A 21,492-nucleotide genomic window follows, 5' to 3' on the forward strand; every position below is an offset into this window, starting at 1 on the left:
ATTCTGCTCACTGGCACTCAATAAGGGTTGAGAAAAATCTTTAGGTATCCAGGCAGTGTGAGTGACCTTAAAATCCATCTACATGTAATTCATAATCCGAAATCTGTGGGTGAAATCAGACAGTTTTCGGTCATGAAGTTTGGTGATATGGCCAGAAATGGTATCATGTTCTCATACAGAATTATTCATTTTTTCTAGATTGGTCTCAGTTTTATGAAATTCTATATTGTAATAAATACTGTCACTGTTAGAATCTCACTCTGTACAGCAAAGAACGAGTAAACTACATGTTCATTACTGTTTAAAATATTGAAAAATTTGAATAAATATTCATTATCAGTACATCATATTCATGCACACAGTATTCAAAATCATATTCAACTACACTTACTACAACACTTGATTGCAGTTTAACACTTTCTAAAGATATGATGGCTTGAGAAGAATCATAAAACCCCCAGAGTATTCATGATTTTGTGGACGTGTATACTCATTCTAGGTGACTAAATATGTTTCTCCAGACAGGACTAAAATGATCAGAGTTGGTAAAAAAAACAAAAAAACAAAACAGTAGGTAATTTATTTCAAGGGAAGAGGGAAAAACACCAATGTTACTGATCCAGACAGAAGTAAAGTCACAGAGGAACACCTGCAAATGTTGGAATTACTCCAGGTCCACATGGAAATTGAATCGTGTCAGAATAGGGCTTTAGTTTTTATCCTTGTGATTAAAAAAGGATAGCATGGACAGCCTGTGATAAGCAGATTATGTGTCCAGGCTAGTTTTTTCTTATTGTAAATAAACTATATACTGTATATTGTATAGTGATTTATTCATACCTTTTCTGTGTATTCACCTAGGAGTTTATAAAAAAAATTTAAAAAATTAAAAAAAACAGTTTAAGTGTGATTACTCCATGTGGGCATGCAATTAAGCAATGTGCTGCCTGATTTGATGTTATCTGCTGGCTTTACACAGAGATGGTTTGAGCAGAGACAGCTAACTGCTTAAAATATGAATAGAGGAGTATGTAAGTTTCAACGTGGCAGCTGTACATCTGTATGATATAACTCCCCTGCCTCCTGTAAAAAAAATAAATTAAATAATCAGTCTTTCCTGATGCATGTGCAGATACAGATCACTTTTTCGCTGTTTATTATGAAGAAACAGTAAATAGAGCGAACTGATTTTTCCCCCCGTGTTAAGATCACACATTATTTACATTTTTGTCAGATTTTAACAGCCACTTCAAATCTGCATTTGAAACCTTGGATCACCTTGTTGATCCATTTTGAGTGGGTCTCTACCCACTCAAGTACATAGGAGCCAGGTTTTGTATGACTGAAAATAACTGCCTGAGAGTAGTGCCATGGTGGCCTTCAAGTGGGCCTAGCTATGCTATGTATGCTAACTATGTTAGATATGCTATGTACTTCATCAAAAGTGCTCCAGCACTATTTGGTCATGCACTCATACTAACCTGACATTTTTGATTACAGAATATGGAGAAAGTCGTAATCCGACCAACCGCCTTCAAGCCTGTAGTACCCAAGAACCGCAACTCTGTGCAGTACCTTTCCCCACGGCCAGGGGGCAGTCTGTCTGAGAGCCACGGAAGCCTCAACCTTTTACTTCCAGGAGGAGCAGGGATGCTGTGCACAGAGAAACACAATTCGTACAACGGGGGTCGCAACGCTCGCAATAGTCAGACTTGCAGCATGTCAGACTCTGGCCGCAATTCACTCTCCAGCTTGCCCACATACAGCAGCACTGCCTGCAGCCTGGTGCAGAGTGAGGGACTGTCCACAAGCACAGAGTCCACACGGCCCACAGGAGGACACGGCCACACTAACTCAGACAGCGGCCGGTCTTCATCCAGCAAGAGCACAGGCCAGCCACTCTCAGACAGTGGCTCATGTGGACGTTCCCCTGCTCCCCCAGAGGGGTATGAGAGCATTATTCGTGAGCTAGAAGAAAAGCTGAGAGAGAGAGACTTGGAGCTGCAGCAGCTTCGAGACAACCTGGATGAGAATGAGGCAGCCATCTGCCAGGTATGTGATCTACATATCAAAACCACAAACAGACAAATAGTGAAAACATAAAAACACACACTCTTGGCATACAACCTATAGAGAACAAGTTAATAGCTTGTTTACAGTGATAAATGATTATGCCACAATCTCTTCATTTATGTTACAAATACATCATTAAACAGTTGACAGATAAATCTCTCAGATTCTGGAGTATAATTGAAATGTCTGAATTTCTGGTTTCTGGGTGTTTAGGTGTACGAGGAGAAGCAAAAACGCTGTGAGCAGGAGATGGAGGAGCTCAGGCAGAGCTGTGCAACCAAGATGAAGCAGGTGCAGCAGAAAACACAACGGGCCCAACAGGTCCTGCAGCTGCAAGTCTTCCAGCTCCAACAGGAGAAGAAGAAGCTGCATGAGGATTTCTCTCAGCTGCTGCAGGAGCGAGAGACACTGGAGAAGAGATGTGCCTCCATTGAAAGGGAGCAGAACCAGCTAGGCCCCCGTCTGGAGGAGACCAAGTGGGAGGTAAGAATAGACATTGCTTACAAATTCTTTTGTCACCCATGAACTCTTAACATAGTGTTAAAGTAAATATGCTAGGTTTAATGTGCACCCTTCAGTTATGGTGCCATATTAAAACAGGATAAACCATACCAGGCAAAAAGCTGGGGGAAAAAACAATGTAAAAGATATCATTCATATGTGTTTTGTGTGTTATGTAAGGGATAAAATATAATGGGCGTGAATCAGAGTGCTGTTCGTTGTTTATTTTCAGCAACATCGTGCCCAGAATTGTTTTATTCCTCCTATACAACAGCTGTTTCCCAACAATTACAATAACATTACAATACAGCATCCATCCTTTTTTTTTTTATCCAATCATAGTTGTATTATATGTGGTAGAACATCTGCAGAACAAGTGTTATTATTTATAATAATATCACAGCTATAAACAGTCATTCCCTTACACGGGAGACTATCCAGCTTATCAGGAGCCTATTCAAGTACACATTTAATGCTCTCTATTACTGCCCTTTCAGTTTCACTCAAGAATCGAAAATGAAACATTTTGCACAATGTTTCTATACTGCAGGTGTGTCAAAAGTCTGGCGAGATCTCCCTGCTGAAGCAGCAGCTGAAGGATGTGCAGGCTGACCTTGGCCAGAAGGCAGCTGAGATTGTGGCCCTGAAGGCCCAGCTGCGAGAGGCTCGCTCTGAGCTGCAGGCTAGCCAGGTGCGATCACATGAAGCCCAGGCCGCAGCACGAACTCGCACGCTCGAACTGGAAGTATGTGAGAACGAGCTGCAGCGCCGCAAAAGCGAGGCTGAGCTACTACGTGAGAAATTGGGCCGACTTGAAATGGAGTCAAACCGACTTCGAGACGTGTTTGCATTACCCAGCAGCAAGGGTCAGTGCATGAGCCTGCCTCTGCCTCAGAGCCGTGTCGGAAGTGGCCTGAATCAAGTGCACAGCCCTGCTTTCCGGGAGGTACTGGAGCCGCTGCCATCGTACGAAAGTGATGTGACTAGGGTGCAGCAGCAGAGTTCAGATGCTCTGCATGGTCTGCACTTGCAAGTAGAGCAGCTGCGCACTGAGCTGGTGTTGGAGAGGAGGCATGGACAGGAGCAGCAGGAAGCCTTCGATGAGGAGCGCCGTGTCTGGCAGGAGGAGAAAGACAAGGTGATCCGCTACCAGAAGCAGCTACAGCAGAACTACATCCAGATGTACCGCCGCAACCGGGAGCTGGAGCGTGTAATGAGGGAGCTGAGCCTAGAGCTAGAGAACAGGGACATGGAGGAGTTTGACATGCGCCATGACATCCGATTTGAGGAAATCACCGCCACCGAGATCTAATGCACATTCAGATTGTTCTCAATTGCTGAACAAGCTAAATGCTCCACGTCCTCCACTGTGCCCTCAAATCTGTTTTGAGGAAATGACCTAGTCACCATCTCCGCCCCTCCCCCACAGACAGAAAATTCAAATTGTTCTGAAACACTGCCTGACTTCCACTGTGTCCTTTATAGTGCACTGCTTACCAAAGCACCTACTCAGAATCTAATCAGGGTGGATATGCAGCCTAGACACTTCCTAAACATCCTGTTTCGTGACTATTGCAATTGCCATGTCTTTTCAACACCGATGTGTGAATTTGGGGAACACATTTAAATGGAGGAAAGAAGCTTTTTGTGAAACAGTTCCTGAATAAAATGAGTGTCTCTGTTACTGGATTTCAGTCCGAATACGCAGCTCCTGTACTGTAATGGACTGATATCATGTACTGTGTTAGACACAGTAAAGGCACTAATGGGAGAGGAGCACCTGCACTAATGGACTCCACTCCACCACTCCTTACTATCAGCATTAATATTAATGGAACTCTAATGCAGCATGGTTAAGTTCTACAGAGTTGAAGTGCATTGTCTTGTCACTCAATCTGCTTTTAGTGTGGAGTCATTCTTACCAGTAAGACCCAAAAAACCCCCATCTTTTGTATAGTGGCTGTTGTCATGCCAGGGTACAACACAAAGACAGAGAATAGCATCTGTCCTGTCTGTCCTCAGAGCTCACTGGGTGCTCAGCACCTCAATACTAATCACTTTAACTAGAAGTGCTATTTTTTTATGATGCTATTTTATATTTTATAGTTTCTTTCATCTTCCTTCATAGATTGCACAATGCACAATATTGTGATGCATACAACAAAGTGTGAATAGCATGTGTGCATGATACAGTAATGTTCTGTCATCAGGTTGTCTGGAGATTAGATTTTTAGTGATCTCTGTGGAGATCACGCAGGTTACATATGCTCTAGTCAGCAGTGTCTCTATGCACAGTGGGTGGAGCCATTGCTCTCATTAGCAACATAGACAAGACAGTGTATTCATAGATCTTAGTTTAGGTTTGCCTACAGCTTCTGAAATCCTAATAGTCCTAAAGAAAATAGTCAAATAGGAGGGAATATACAGTATATACACAATATACACTATTTTTTTTTCTTTGTTATTACTGAACAAACTCTTTAAAATATGTAGCAATGAAATATATTTGATATATTTTTATATGCATATATAGTGACAGCCTATTTTGTGGTAACAGTTCAACAGTTTTCTATCTCACACACTTTAAAAAGAAATCCAGTGGAGTCATTTGCCATGAGCATTTCGTAAGGCACTTTATAGTGACTGCTTATATTTCCACACTGTTGCTATGTAGATTTCAGTGACTGCTAGGAAACTCCACTCTCTTATGACTTTTGATGTTAGGAAATTTGGAAACGGTGTTTTAAGATTCATCTACCAAGTGCCAGACACTGCCTGACTCAATCACTACCAATTTAGCATTCTCCAAATTCTTGCAACAATGATTCGTATCAGTTAGCAGCTCCATTTGTATTATTAGGAAAATCATTCTTACTGATTTCCAGCTGGTTCTTCCTGCTCACTGCAACTGATTCTCCATCAGTCCACATACATCACGGTTATAACGTTTCTATTACCTTTGTTCCCAAACTTTTTGAAGCCAAATAGCAGTATTAATCAAAAGGTCTGGGCAATTTTGCTTCTGGTCAAATCACTTCCATAAATCCGTTCATTTGCTTAATTCATGTGTTAGTCAACTTATAAAATCTAGCTTTGACACCCAACCCCCCCCCCCCCACCACCCCCCCCCACACACACACACACACAGACACACACACTCCCTCAGAGATCTGTTAAACCAGAGCAGCACAGTGATAACGTGAGGAGTGAGACATACCCTTTAATCAATAACATAGCATACTTTTCTCTCTCTGATCAGACTGCTTTCTTACATGTCTCTGTTACATGGTTTGTGAATACACTCAGTGGTGTTTCTTTATTCCCAGTGTTTTTTTTGTTCTTCCACTGAATACCATTTCATACACGCGTGTAAATATTCCTAGTATTGTATTAAAATTTTTATGCATAATATCTCTATAAAAGGTGTAACCACTGGGAATAGACCAAAGCAAAGTAACAATGTATTTGTTTCATTCTCTTTTATTCATGTTTTGTGTGTGTTTTGTAGTCACTTGTATATTATCATGCTGTACATTTCCTGTAAAAAGCAATACAATGGTTTTGATTAAAAATAAGTCCCTTACAAGTCAGATTGGCTCTTGCTGATATTATTGCTTTAGCTATTACTTTCTGTTTATGTACATATTTTACTTGTTAGAAAGAGTTATAAACAAATTATAAACAAACTGAAACATGTAAGATACACTGCTGAACAAACTTTATGACAAGTGAGTTTTATTTTTTAATTAAGGTATAGGACTTTTGTAATAAAATCACTTGATAACAAATCCCCTCCCCCTACCCCCAAGGGAAAGACAGCGTGACCTAATCACATTCGGTACCTGTTTTGACTCCCCGAGCATTTCAGATGCTCTAGTGCACTAGTAATGCACACATGTAAGGCACTCTGCAACGATGTAATGTAATCTCATTCAGAATGGCCTTAGTGTTAACTTTTTATTGCAGGCAAAGTCTTTGCATAAGTGTGTATAACGTCTATGCACAATGTCTTCAAAGCAATGCCTCAAGGGACAAGAAAAGATTAAAAGTGATTGAACGAAATTAAAATAGTGAATTAAACTCGGTATAAATCTCATATTGTCATAACCTTGTGTAATCTTCGCTCCTGAACTTTGTACTCCCTGTTTGTGAAGGATGTGTTGTAGTGTTATAATGTAGATGATCCATGCTAACGTACTTCTTGCACTAGCAGAAGTAATACCTAAATTTACACACAAATTCTTTACTGCTGAGGAATGGAAAAGATATGAAATAGATATGATCTTAAATAAACATACTGAAGCATTGATAATAATGCGATGTCACTGAATCGTCATTGATTCTCCAGATATAAACACTTTGGTCCAAAAGCCCAATTATTATAAATCCATAGTAACTCTTTGTGAAAGCCCTCTTTCAAACATCACGCTTTGGGCGTGTTGCTTCAGCCAACTGATTCACATTACACAGTGGCAGCGTTGCTTTTCCGTGGAGCTTCCCTTGTTATAATAAGATGTGTTCTGTTCAGAGACTGTACAGTATGAACTGAGTTCTGGGTGTAAATTTGTCTCTATAGTACAGCACAGTACAGCAGATTTTGCTTTAGTCTTTCAGGTTCTTTGGAATTTTGACAACAAACTCCATGGGTTCTTTGGCCTTGTTGCTGAAAGCCTTCCTTATGGCGTCCACAGCATGCTGGTGTGTGACTCCCTGGAGTGATTCTCCATCAATTGACACAAGCTCAAATCCAGCCTACACACAGAGGAGAGAAAAAAGGTATGTTTCAAGCATTTATTCACTTGTTCCTCTACTGTTCTTATCTTCTACCATGAGTGCACATTAGTCCCTGCATATTTCTGTCAGCATAGTGACAAGGATGCATGGGGAATGACAGGAAAGACAAACACCTAGTTATTTCCCTTGTTCTCTTCCTTCAGTGCCTGTCAGTGAGCTCAACCAACCCAGTGAATCACCCCTGTTCATTAGTTCAGTTCTGTGTGTTTACCTGCATCCACAGTAACCAAAAAGAAGACAAAACACAGACGTAGCAAGCTGTGCATTGAGCAACAGCTCACCAGGAGTTTGCTAAGACTACAAACAGAATATTTTTAACCTTACAAACACAGTACATAAAAGAGGTATGTCCTGCTCCACATATTGTTACCGCATAAACCTCACTGTTTCATCTCAATATTTGGTCTCCATGGTCGGATCGCAATGCCTAATGACGTATTCATGAAACTATGAGCCAATCTAATCTGCCTCACTATCTATGAGGCTATCGAATCTGTCTCTGCCTGCCCTGCTGATCCTGTACATCAGGCAGACCTGTAAATCTAACATGACCCTTTGGCTCTCCCACAAACCATGCTGCTTTATACCAGTGCTGTGGAGAGATGATCACCCTGAACTCAAGGCCACAAGCAGACTCACACATGCAAGTGGATCATTTAGAGGTGCTTACTGCTGGAAAAATAAAGTGCAGTAATTACCAACTCGCTCTCGCTCTCTCTCCCTTTCTCTCGCTCTCTTTCTTTCTCTCTGTCTGTCTCTCTCTCTCTCTCTCTCTCTCTCTCTCTCTCTCTCTCTCTCTCTCTCTCTCTCTCTCTCTCTCACACACACACACTCACTCACTCACTCACTCACTCACTCACTCACTCACACACATATAACCACATACACACCAATTCCAAGACCTCTAAAAGCCCTCTTCTGTCATTGCTAGACTCCAGGATACATCTGCTTGGAAATGTCCCTGCACCCTTCCTCTGTCATCAGATGTGTTTTCCCTTCACCTTTACTTCCACAGACCAGAGCAAAGAAAACGTACATCCTACAACCACATGAGTTCAGACTACTTTTCCTGAACCAGATTTATTTTTTAATTTAATTTTTTTTAATATTGGAGAAAGATCCTCTGTATTTTCCTTATGCATACAAAGTCTAACAAAAACGTTATCGTTCCTTCTGCAGTTATTAACTATATATACATATTTATACGTACGTATGTACACAAATGCATACACAGATTTACTTAACATACCTATACATGCAAATCCTGAACCAGATTTAACCACTTTTATTCTTTCAAAAATTTATTTATATGAATTTTAATTCCTTTACTGCAATGTTCTCAAAAATGACACTGCATCTTAACCTTTATCTCTTTGCTCTCTAACAGTTTGAATTAAGATATGATGCTTTTTCATTTTAGGTCCGTTCACCTAACGAACAGTCTGAAATCCATTAAATTACAGTAATAACTCTTTCTAGCCATTTACATTCTACATATTTTGTTTATCCCTCCGTGCTATTTACTGTACAGTAGGCTTGCATTTATGGCATAGTTTTAAATAAGAACCTTATGCTGCGTTGCTAACACTAGAAAAACACTGAGCATTACAGATGTCGAAGGATTCAAGTGACACAGGATATACACCGTCATGCTTAAAATGTGTGTGAGATGTGTTGGAGCGATGAACTGTTAAACAGGTGACTATGGACCAAAGACAGATCAGCATGATCACTGTGATTATCATCATATCTTCATTTTCCATAATCCATCTAATACATGATTAAGTAAATAAAGGATTCATTGATTTAAAGCCCTCTCTGGTAGAAATATGCTACTGCAATTTACTTGTGGAAGAACATTTTGTAATAAGTGTTGTCCTGAGTATTTCTTTACTTCTGCTGGTTCATCTAATGATTGCAAATAGCAGTATACATTCCTTGAGAATTCCATGTTGCTTCCCAAAGCACATACTGTAACTAAATAGTTTCTCTAAATAGTAACATCACCCAGGGCTGTTTCTGAACCTTTCAGGGTCCTAGTTAAATAATGAGGGGGAAAAAAATAACAGAAAAAGAGCTTCAGAGAAAGTTAGGTGAAAACATGCACTTCCTTTACAGATAGAACAACAGCTTCTAGCAGTGTCTATTATGGGTCCATTTGAAAACAAGCACATTCAATATGCATCATTTATAGAGTTTACACAGTTTACACAGTCATGTGATGAACGCTAGCAAAGCTATATGAAAAAAAAAAACCTCTTTATAGTCAAGCTTTATATGGGTGATCACAGTACAATAATCATCAGCATATTTAAATATCTTTATTAAATATATTGAATAAAAAACGTTTAAGAAAGAACAATATGCTATTTCAATTTTAAATGGAACCCTGACGATGAAGACGTGTGGCTTGTTAGATTAATGCTGACATTCGCTATATAAATCCGCTATACAAAAACACTCTAGATTTCAGGTTTTTTTAAATTAAATAAAAATCCTTGCCCTTGTAGGTCGGTATTGCTGTTTACGTCACAATGCATCCTGGGTCGTGACGTCAAATGGTTGCAACGGTCTTGATTCTCCAGTGACCCTACAGCAATATATACATGTCTTCAGCCTTTTCAAACTCGAGCCTAACGTAAGCGAGGAAGCGGATATAGAAGACATTACTCAAAATGTACATCGAAATGAAGATGATCAGAGAGGTGAGGAGGCGAGAGTGGGCCAAAATCCATGGTGTCTGAGTAGCAACTGCACGTCTACGCCAACCGAGTGTGTTTGTTGTTCAAGGTAAGCATATGGATTAAACTATTGTTTTATCATAAAACGTTTTCTAATCTCAATGATTTTTAGAGATTATCAGCTATTATCTCGCCATTGTGTACTTTATACTGTTAAAATTCTGACGGCCCGCCAGTGCTATGTCACCATGTTATGAGCAAATCTATGCTATCTACACGGCTCCTGTGTGTACGGAGGTACTCGTATCTTTGAAAATCTAAGATTCTTGTGATTCGATTGATATAAATCGTTTTGAGATACAATCACAACAGCAGCTACAATCAACGTCTCTGTCAGACCTCCGTTATACAAACAAACACTTATGAAATGGAGGCAACTCGCCTCATATGAAGCCTCAAAGTAATCCACTGATCCATAACATCCTGACAAAAACAGTCCAAACAATCCAATGATGTAAAAATATTTAGTCCACCCTTCAAAAGTGACCAAAACCATGCATGTACTCCAAATGGTTCAACAACAGATTTAAATTTACTTTGGGCATGCCTTGGCTAGGCGTTTTAGTCTAATTTTACACGAGCTTTATGTTCTGAGAATATACAGAAAAAAACGCAGTAACAAGATGCTTACAAGTTTGATTATATTTACAGATATCCCCTGTATCACAGCACACAAGAACTAGAAAATTCCAGCCAAAAGCAGCACAGTGTGGCATTCTTTTCCTGCTGCGGGGGCTAGTAGCTAATTCTTTTGAGTGCCCAAGTGCAACCATTTTACATCATCGACTCGGAGAGCATTGTGCAGGTCATGTAATGGCGGCGTCTGTAGGTTAAAATGTGTGTTCGATAGTAAGTATTTTTAAAGTAATTAACACATTTCATGTGTTTCTAACAAGGTATTTTAGTAGGAGAGGGCAATTACTACATGTTAAGGCCTACAAGTCTTCATAGTCTGGCTTCCTTTTAAATGTGTCCTTATTCGTGTGGACATGGCCTCAGCGCTCTCTGCAGATCTCTCTCAGATGTCTGCATTCTTATCTGATGCGACAAGTTTTGGCTTGCTCACCTTAAAGGTGTGGTGGACGCAAGCTGAGTGTGGCCAGTGTTTGCTGCATTGATAACACAGTTATCAGCCAAATGAAAGGATCAGTAAAGTGTGTACGGTTACCAAGCCGTAACTTGCACTTCCTGGAATTGCAGCATGCACACATGATAGCAGTTCTGGAGTGGTCTTACTATACCACTGGTCCCAAGGTGTAAAAATAAGGTGATACAGTGGCCATTGTCATGTGTTAAACCATACACTCATAAACAGATTATTTTAATCCTTTCCTACAGGCCTTATCACGTGCAGGAGGTGAAAGGAATATATGAGAATTGAAAGACTCCAAAGTTTGACACTGGATCTCTAGAGCGACTGCAACATGAGTCGCTCACAGTACAGCTAGGAAGTGCCGACACCCGATAGGCTGCTTTCAAGGCAGAGGCCCCCTAGCGTGTGTGCGCACACACACATACGTGCTAGGGATTTCCAAAGGTTTGACCTACTGTAGCATTGAAGGTTGCTGTGATGGCGTTTCCAGTGACGGGTATCTTCCTGTAACCTCCTAGTGACCTTAAACCCTGGTCTTTGTAATACTCTGCTCACTCTGTATGGCAACACATAGCTACTATATGCCAGTGAGACTGGTGGAGAGAAGTTTTGTATCATTGCATGTCTGACTGCCATGAAAGTCATCTCCAGACATATATTATTTAAAGAAGTTCTTATCATATACTGCAAAGCTAATGACAGATTAGGAGTGGCTTGCTCAGTGCTACCCAAAGTGTTTGTGTAAGAGGATAAGAGAGACAGGCAAGTATGTGCTTATGGAAAAAGCTTGCATGCAGTAGGTTAGAGGACCTGTCAGAAGTTAGTACATTTACTACCCTGGTTAATGTAAGCCCAGCCATCACACCATGCCCTCCAGAATTATTGGCACACTTCATGAAAATAAGCACACACACAAAAAACAAAATAAAAATTGGAGGAAAAAAGTGATATTTTGAGCTCAGACATACAGGGACATTGTATAGTTTTATCTTTTGATTTAGTTTTAAACATAAAAGGTTTGTTAAGTAAAATTTTCTCTGTTCAAAAGACTAATTTGAAAAGTATTGTCACCCTTACAATTAATATTTGGTCATATCTGCACTGGACAGAGTAACACTTCCTGTAATGTCTAAAGGTTAAAGATACTTGTAGATGGATCTTGGTCCAATCCTCCATGCAGGACCATTTTAAACCACCTTTATAATATTAGATTTATGCATGGGTTGGTGTGCTCATGGGTCTATTTCAGATGTGTGAAACTTTTTTATTGCCCTAATTGTGTCTTACACTATTTTTAACTACCTGCATTTTTAAAATACCCATTACGTGATTTGTGCATATAAGCAACCATCTGTCTCTTTTGTGTTAAAAGCTACTTGTTTTCCCACTATGGTAATAAGATAAGATAAAGTAAATTAAACTTTGTTGTTGTAAAGTAAACTTTGTTGTTTCCTAAAGAAAATTATTGACGAACTCGCAATCTCCAGACGATTTTCTGTTATAATGCATGACAAAAAGGATTTTAAATGTGTGTAACCTCATATGTATATGTGAGAGAAACAGGACGTGACTAATGGACAAATGGAAAAATACGTTTGTTTGGGGGGTTTTTTATGTCAATTTGTTATTTTAGCATTTAATTAAAACTGCAATACTGAACTTTTTTTTGTTATAAATGAACAAAAATCAATTATTGAGCAAGTACACAAAAAAAAATCAGTGTTTAAAACTGTCTCCTTACCTTACCCCGGTTTGCAACGGTAAGCTTAAGATAATAATTGATCATTTCAACTGTCGGGTCGGACTTTGCAGGAAATGTTAGTTTGACATTATTCATCTTCATATGGTTACGTCACGTCCGTAAACAGAAAGAAGAAGACCCGGCTATTATATCGTGTATGTGGGAGCTGAGGATGGTGGAGTGTTTGTAGCTTGTCCCTACAAGAGTTGCTTAGAATTTAAACTGGTCGTGTAGGCGGCTGCATTTCATCTGGATAGTTCTAAATGCAATCATCGTTAACATCTGGGGGAAAACCATCTGTTATCAAAACCGAGAAGTCTCACACTGCAGAGAGCCTGCAGTCAAAAAGGGAACGCAACCGAGCCAAAACGAAAATAGATATCGGCATGACTTTTAAGAGGTGGGGACAGCTCCGAGAGCTGAAGGGATTGAAGACTGACACAGTGATGGATTTTTTTCCCCTGTTGAACAGGTAAAAGACATTTCAGTGGCTCAATAGGTAGCTAGCTAACATTAGCACACTTGCTCGCTTGATTGAACTAGGTATCGAGTTTCTTCTTCTGTTGTTGTTGTTTGTTTTGCTATGGTCAGTGTAGTAAACTGCACTTATTTTCTGCAAGCTCTGAGAGAGCGCAGTTCACCTCTACTATAAGAAATTCTTATTCACCGTCACCTTCATTGTCAAGTATTGGAGCTAATATACAAGACACATGAATACCTCAGACCATCAGATTCATCCAGGCAGAGGAGCAGTGCTGAAGCACAACCCACATTAAAAAAAAAAAAACTCCTTAAGTAATTGTAATTTTATGTTTCAAACAGAGATGACGATAAAAAGGCAAAAGTTGAGTACTGCAGCTTTAAAATAATCCTTAGGAATGTCAATGACTTTAGTACGTTTATTTTTGAGAGAAAATATTATTATTTAAAAGAAAGTAGTTCTTATATTATTATTAGTCTATTATTTGAGTAGAACATATAACTTATTGTGTGTAATCTTTATTTTATACATACGTTTTATGAAGAGTGCCTATAATTCTGGAGAGCATGCACATGAGCTTAATACTTAGGCGAATATATCTGTATTCAGTTTACATCTGAGTCAGCGACATTCATAACCACAACAGATTACATCTCGACAGCAAATAGACCTTCATCCAGAGTTCATTATAGACCGTATCAACTGTCAGATTAATTTAATAATAAAAAAAAATTCATCAAGAGCAGACTAAAACCAACTGTTGTGTACTGGACAGTAATCTAAGCAAATTGTCAATCGTATGGAACAGCTACTGCAATTCTACACATTCATTTTTTTTAGCGAATTACTGTGAATTATTATAGTTTATATTGAACTATATATAAACTATATTATAAAGAATGAATATAGTTTTTTTTCCATAGGGTTTAGTGAAAGTTCTTAGCAAAGTGTGGAAACCTGATCCATGAAGCAGGCACCGTATAGTGCAAGGTGATACAGTGTAATAGTGTCATTAGTTGCTGTAGATCATGTCGTATCTGCTATACTCTTCACAAGTAACTGAGAAGTGGGCAGTAAATCAAGTGGGTACAGTACCTTCAGCACATCACTGGTGGAGGCAGCTCCTCCTGGAAATATCTTCTCAATCTTCACCACTGGCTGAACCTTGGATTCAATGCCCCCTGAGATGCTTATACCTGTCAGATGAGATAAATGACTATATGATACATGATATATAACTTTTATGACTGTTTTATTTACATATATATATATATATATATATATATATATATATATATATATATATATATATATATATATATATATATATATATAAAAATAAATAATATATATATAAAATATATATATATATATAACTTCTATAACTGATATGTAACTGTTTTTTGGAGGACATAAAAAGTCTAAACACCTCGGTTAAAATGGCAGGTTTATGTGATGTAAGACCTTTTTCCACCCTCAGTGTGCAATCACAACGGATAGAAATTAAGTGAAAAACAATCAGAAACATTTTAGGGGGAAATGGGAAAAATAAAACGCTTAAAATAACATGGATGCATAAGTTTGTGCACCCTTTTATAACTGGGAATGTGGCTGTGTTCAGAATGAACCAATCACATTCAATCTCATATTCAAGAGTAATTATCATACAGCTGTCATCAAGTAAATTATTCTAATTAGCCCCAAATAAAGACCAGCTGTTCCTGTAGGATTTTCTTCACATCTTCTTGGTGTCATCCGGCACCAAGCCATGGTCCGCAAAGAGCTGACAAAGCATGTACAGTATTTTACTTGTCGAAAGATATCGATCAAGAGAAGGGTATAATGGAATTTCCAAAATGTTTGATGTACCATGTAACACCATCATCAACAAATACAGAAAATGGAGCATCACAGTGACATTACTAAGAACAGGACATCCCTCAAAAATGTATAAAAGGACAAGACAAAGACTTAACAGGGAGGCTGCCAATAGACCTACAGCAACATTAAAGGAGCTGCAGGAATATCTGACAAGTACTGAATACTCTCTGCATGTGATGACCATTTCTCATATTCTACACATGTCTGTATGGGGTAGGGTGGCTAGACAGAAGCCCTTTACTTGCCATTTCAACAGGAGTGTGTAGACTTTTTATATCCATTGTAGATACATTTGCTTCCTTAATTTCTATTTATTAAACAAAAACGCTGTGATCAGGGATGGAAGTATTTGAGTAACTTTACTATACTATACTTAAGTATTATTTTGCTTGTGTGTTACTGAAATTGAATACTCTTCATTTTTTATTATTATTTTTTTTTTATTAAATACTCAATTATATTTCCAGGAAAAAGGTTACCTTTTACTTCTTACATTTTGATTTTGACCTTCAAAGTACTAGTTAAAAATCTCAAAACACTCTTTTCTCGTCCAGTCAGTGACTGTACTGTAAGCTATACATCAATAGAATAGGCACCCATGCATCATGTTTGCATTTTAATTAGGAAATTCAACAACATAGAAAAATAAAACTTCATTGAATCATGCCAAATTCTCATCTGCTGTGACCTTAATTCCATAATTTAAAAGAAATGACTTTTTAATAATAGTAGTTGTAAAGTAGTAACTTTTTGACTTTTTCTTGAGTACATTATCTATGTGTAATTTTTCACCCCACAACATCATGACTGAGCTGCTTAGAGCAGAGATCTGCCTGCTGCTTTGAGTGTTCAGCACTGCACTGTTTCTATGTACCAGTATTATATGCACTGTATTATCTAGAACAGATTATATTTCATCGAAGACTTCTCATAATTAATCTTTCCACTGGCTATCCTTGACCCTTTTCTGACAGAAAAATGTCAGGTAGTGACAACTTTAAACGTCTGTAAACATCTGGCAAGCTAACAGCCAAACCTTGAACTTTAATGTATTTATGCTCTGCCGTCATTTTCCTGCTCTTGGAATAGCCTGTCAGTGAATGCATTAGGTTATTCACTGACCCCTACTGGTAAAGTGGGGCAGATACTTTTAATTGTCCACATAACAATTAGCTTCTTTCTTATAATATTTTTGCACACAGTGTTTAGTGTGTTCTGGTTTCGACTTTTAATTCTCCCAAGAATGTTGTAAACATGATGTCCACACAACTCAGAGTTTCCATGCACACTTACCCAGAGACTGTTTGCACTTAGATATGAAGACGGTGGTTAGCTCATACTCCTGCACTGACACGCTGTCTTGGCTGTTCTCTGAGGAACCAGCATGTCCATTTGCCTGCTCCCTTTCCATTGGGTTGTGCAGCATGTCCGTCCCAAATACCTGCGTTATTGGTGTCCTGCTCCTCCTGTGTGCACTCATTACTGTGTACTTAACCTCTTTTCCATTGCCAGATCTGGCCCTTGTAGATTTGCCATGGCCGTTCCTGTATGGTGATCTTCCCCGCTCTAGAGTGGTATTACCATGGCTTGCCATGTGAGGCAAATCATGTTCTTGTCTTTTAGGGGAACGTCCACGCCACTCTGTGCTGTGAGGGGACTCGTCAAGCAGCTGTTTGGGGCGAGGTGGGCTTAAGGAGTGCTGCCGAATGGAACCAGAAATGTAGCTGTCCACAGGTATGTCCAACAGAGGTGTGAAGGCTCGCGGAGGAGGGAGCTTGCCAGTGGGGAGGCCGGCCAGCCTGAGTCGCTCCAGCTCCTGCATCAGCTGTCGATCTCGCTCCAAATCCTGCACAGGCTGCAGCTGGAAGCCTCCCCTGTAGTCTGAGGCAAGAGACATAGAGCCACACTGGAGGATTTCATTAACTGGTATGATTACAAATATACTAGCACACATAATGATACACAAAATCCTAGTTCTTTCATGTGTCTCATAATCAATCAGATAAAAATACAGTTATAAATGCATCCTAGACACATGATCAAACATGATGGGTCTGAGACATGTTATACAAGTGTAAATACAGCTGTCTCTCCATTCGACATTCAACATCTAAAACACTTCCTAAATCATAATATCACAACACACATGCTCCATGACTGCTGATGTTGGAGGCTTTAAAGAGTATAAAAACATGCAAAATGACTAATTTTGATGCAGCAAACCTCCTTTTACAAAAATTGGAGAAAAAGGAACACAGGAGGTTGATTAACAAGTGTTATGAGCTCATTTGCTCATTATTCAGCAATTATACAATATACAGCAATCAGATTTCAGTTCTCAGGCTAACCTGAGAGGTATTTGTTAGAAGTGTAAATGCATGCGGTTAAAATAATATACTCCAGATACAATAAACCGTTGAGGTCATAAGTTTACATATGCCTTGCAGAATCTGCAAAATGTTAATAGTTTATAAAAAATATTTAAAAAATTGGGATTATAAAAATTGCATTTTGTTTTTTATTTAGTACTGCCCTGAGTAAGCTGTTTTACATAACAGATGTTAAGGCACAACAATAACTGAATTTACACAAATGAACCAGTTCAAAAGTTTACATACGCTTCATTCTTAATACTGTGTGTTGTTAGCTGGATGATCAACGACTGTTTTTATGCTTTGTTGTAGTTGTTCACGAATCCCTTTTTGTTCTGAACAGTTAAACTGCAAGGCGTATGTAAACTTATGACCTCAACTGGTATAAACATGGTCAAAGTCACACACTCACAAACGGTGCTACATTTCATTCATGCTTATTTATGGGACTGAAATACAAACATGGATATCATCCAAAGACCTTATCAGCATCTGATGTACTTGCTCTTTTTCTTATCTTGTATGTCTCAAAATGAGATTAATAGCATTTATGTACAGAGACTGAGGTGTAATGAACACATAAATATGCACACTTAGTGACTGCCTCACTCAGATTTCACAGGCCTCTGTTAGAAAGTTTGAATTACTCTACTGTGGCTTTGCACAATGGACAAAACAGACTAGCAATAAGCTCCAGACTTGTGTGGGCAGTCTCCAGAAGGTTAAACAATGCAAGGCGCCTTACTTGTATTTCACAACTGATTCCTATTCAAGATTCAGAGGCCTAGAGCACAGGCATGCACTGACCGTAACCATGCACAATGTCAGCAGGTCCTCACCTTGCTCAGCTCAGTGACCCAGGGGTCAGGAGAGGCACACGATAGGGCTGGGTCTAACTGTCCATTTACACAGTCAGAGATGTGTGACTCCACATAAGCATCCTATGAATGTCTTTTATGAATGGCATTTTTATACAACAGAACTTCCTCCACAGACCTCATATTGACACAGTGAGTGGCATAAGAGGCTTTATATAAAGCAGAATATTGTGTGTGTATGTGTATGGAGGACATGTGCTTGGCTTTTATAGTAACAGGGAAAAATGAATCTCTATAACATCTAGCACTGGAAGCATTACCTGGGATGGGTGTTATGAGATGGCGGCGAGGAGTTCCACCATGCCGAGGAGAACGTAGAACTGGGGAGCGCACTGAGGACACACACCACACACATATTCTAAAAACACACAGACTCCTCACAGCCCAGGTAGAGTGTGTAATCACACTTTTACTAATTTAGTACAATTTTGTATCATTAATTCAGTTTATATCTTTAAAGTTGTAATTTAGTTGAACTGGTACAATATTTTATACCATAATTATATCTTAACCTAGACAATATAAAAGGTCTTGCAACTAAAAAAATGTCATTTGGAATGTTAAATGTTCTACGGTCTTACCAGAGCGGCTCTTTAAAATGTCATAGGCCTCCAGTTCAAAAGGCATTACCATGCTGTCAAACCGACCCAGGTCTGTTGGGGGGATGATCATTCTAGACACATGATGAATTTTAAATATGAATAAACTCACTGTGCTGTAAAAATGCCATGTCAACATATGAAAGTTTCATATGCCATGTCTCAGAAATTGTAATTATAGCAGTAGAGCGTAATTGGCTAGCCTCTGTTCCATCCTGACCTGATCTCCCTGAGCAGCAGCAACTTTTCAGGTCTGTCAAGGATAGCCAGCAGGGGGCGTACCAAGTCTTCCACCACCCGCTCTGTCAAAAACTGCAGTACACAGAGTAAGAAGTGGCCTATTTAACTTATTTAGCAGCACAGCTCAGGTGATTATAGAGTATATATTTAAGTACAACTGCAGAATACATGCTCTCATGCTTTGAGAGACTCCTAGATGTCTGTGTTTGAGATGTTCTAAATGCTCATGTTTTGAATAAATATGGCTTTAAAGAGAGATAGTTTAGGACCCTGTCTAGGGTGTACCACGTCTTGTGGCCGATGCTCCCAGGGATAGGCTCCAGGTTCCTCGTGACCATGAAGGATAAGCGGTATAAAAGATGGATGGATGGATGGATGGATTGAAAATAGTTTACGTTTTCCAGTTTATCTTCGTTTAAAGTGCTTGACAAGAGAGTTGTGTAGGTTTGAAAATGTTGATCTCTCCATGGCACAGCATTAGGTGTGGTGTTTATGCTATACATCATATGATTCAAAACATTCTGTCCTAATCATAGCCACATCTGTCTTTCTGTAAGAGCAGCAAGCAGACACATCAATCTCTAATACAGAGTGAACAACACACAAAAACTTGACTGACAAATCTGTAACCATGTTTATCTCACACTAGTGTTTAGCAGACATACTAGAAGGGTGAATACATAATCCCATGCTCACCCTATTGCAGTGTCTCATTACTGCAGCCACCTCATCCTCACTCAGCAGTTTGCACGCCATGCTCTCCACCATGGCCATGGTCTCGGGACTGGGCATGGCTTCGGGCTCCCACACACCAGCACGGGTCTCCCGCGGAGAACTCAGGAGATTAATGATGGACCGACTGCGCTCTTTACCTTTATGTAAACCACAGCAAAGCAGCAAAGAAAATGCACAGTGTCTTTGATAGCATTAATAAGAATAGTTACATCCAGTAATCTTTGTTGAGCTGGACATTATACATAAGTATAATAGCCAAGTAACACTTATAGAATAAGGCAATACTAATCCTTTATCAATCTTCCAGTTTATTGTTCATTATTCATCTTAAAACACACAATTCATTAACTATTATAACACCAATAGGAAAGGCATATAGTTATGAGAGTATGGAATGTATGTCTGGACTCACTGATCTGTCCTGGAAGTTCGAGGGAGTAATAGTCAAATACTCATAAAATATTAGACTAAGCTAACAACAATCTCACAAGGACTTCTAAACACCACAGCTGCCAAATACTGCCAAAAAATTATTCACATAGATTTCTTTATCACTTATTCTGCTCATGCATCCAAACTTGTCTTCTATATTTGCTGTACAAAACTAACATAAAACAACATTTGAAAGTCTAAAGAAGCCAAGCAATGTTATGGGCTTGTTTTGCTGCATTCTGACTGGTTGTGATAATGAGAGCATGTAATCCATCATTAGTTATGCTGATCTACTGTAGCTAGACTAAAGGCCACTCCATGGGAATTACTGCATAATTAACAGCAAAGGAGGTCTCTCTGAACCAGCCTCCATATACTTTCATTATGCTGCCTGCTGGCCTTTCAAGTGCAAATCTGTGTGTGTGTGTGTGTGTGTGTGTGTGTTTTAGTGTGGATGATGTACGTAATGGCTATTTCTTATGCATCTGTGTGCATATACACTTAGTCTTTCTGGAAAAATTGTTACCCGCTGGTGATTTGGAACCTCCTTGATGCCGCTGTCCTGTCCCCATATCCTTCCTGTCTCTTCTTCGACCACTTTTGAACAGCAGACTGACAAAGGTTTTCGAGCGCTGCAGTGTGCTTCCAGACGCCTCAGCCTTCACTGCCTGCTGCTGTTTCTTCTTTTGCTTGTCCTCTGTTGAATATCAAAACACACACACATGCACACGCACGCACAAACAGAAACACACAAAAGTCTCAATTTCAGACATGGCTATATATGGAGAAATTAATACTTCTTACACTGCTGATACAGTATATACATGACTGGGCTATGCCCCAACTCCCGCTATAGACAAGCTACAGTGCTGTGAAAAGTCCTGATTTCTCATATCTCATACTAAATTGTTTCAGAAAAAACTCTAAGATA

The 21,492-nt window shown here is 39.2% G+C and overlaps 2 protein-coding genes across 3 annotated transcripts in view; one reads left to right on the plus strand and one right to left on the minus strand.

Annotated features, from left to right (window-relative positions):
* lzts2a (leucine zipper, putative tumor suppressor 2a) overlaps window positions 1-6,164 on the plus strand; it is a 49,840-nt gene extending 43,676 nt beyond the window's left edge. For both annotated transcript variants that reach the window (XM_017464854.3, XM_017464853.3), the window contains exons 3-5: window positions 1,501-2,052; window positions 2,287-2,556; window positions 3,125-6,164. In XM_017464854.3, coding sequence (XP_017320343.2) covers window positions 1,501-2,052; window positions 2,287-2,556; window positions 3,125-3,886 — 1,584 coding nt within the window. In that variant the 3' untranslated portion in view covers window positions 3,887-6,164. The remainder of the gene's footprint in view (window positions 1-1,500; window positions 2,053-2,286; window positions 2,557-3,124) is intronic.
* Window positions 5,703-21,492, minus strand: part of pdzd7a (PDZ domain containing 7a) — a 27,680-nt gene continuing 11,890 nt past the window's right edge. The window contains exons 9-16 of the mRNA XM_017464849.3: window positions 21,088-21,258; window positions 20,091-20,266; window positions 19,375-19,466; window positions 19,137-19,228; window positions 18,816-18,887; window positions 16,599-17,186; window positions 14,520-14,620; window positions 5,703-7,326 (exon numbers count right to left, since the gene is read on the minus strand). Coding sequence (XP_017320338.1) covers window positions 7,177-7,326; window positions 14,520-14,620; window positions 16,599-17,186; window positions 18,816-18,887; window positions 19,137-19,228; window positions 19,375-19,466; window positions 20,091-20,266; window positions 21,088-21,258 — 1,442 coding nt within the window. The 3' untranslated portion in view covers window positions 5,703-7,176. The remainder of the gene's footprint in view (window positions 7,327-14,519; window positions 14,621-16,598; window positions 17,187-18,815; window positions 18,888-19,136; window positions 19,229-19,374; window positions 19,467-20,090; window positions 20,267-21,087; window positions 21,259-21,492) is intronic.

This window comes from Ictalurus punctatus, chromosome 3 (genome assembly GCF_001660625.3).
Source record: "Ictalurus punctatus breed USDA103 chromosome 3, Coco_2.0, whole genome shotgun sequence".
NCBI classification, from domain to species: Eukaryota; Metazoa; Chordata; class Actinopteri; order Siluriformes; family Ictaluridae; genus Ictalurus; species Ictalurus punctatus.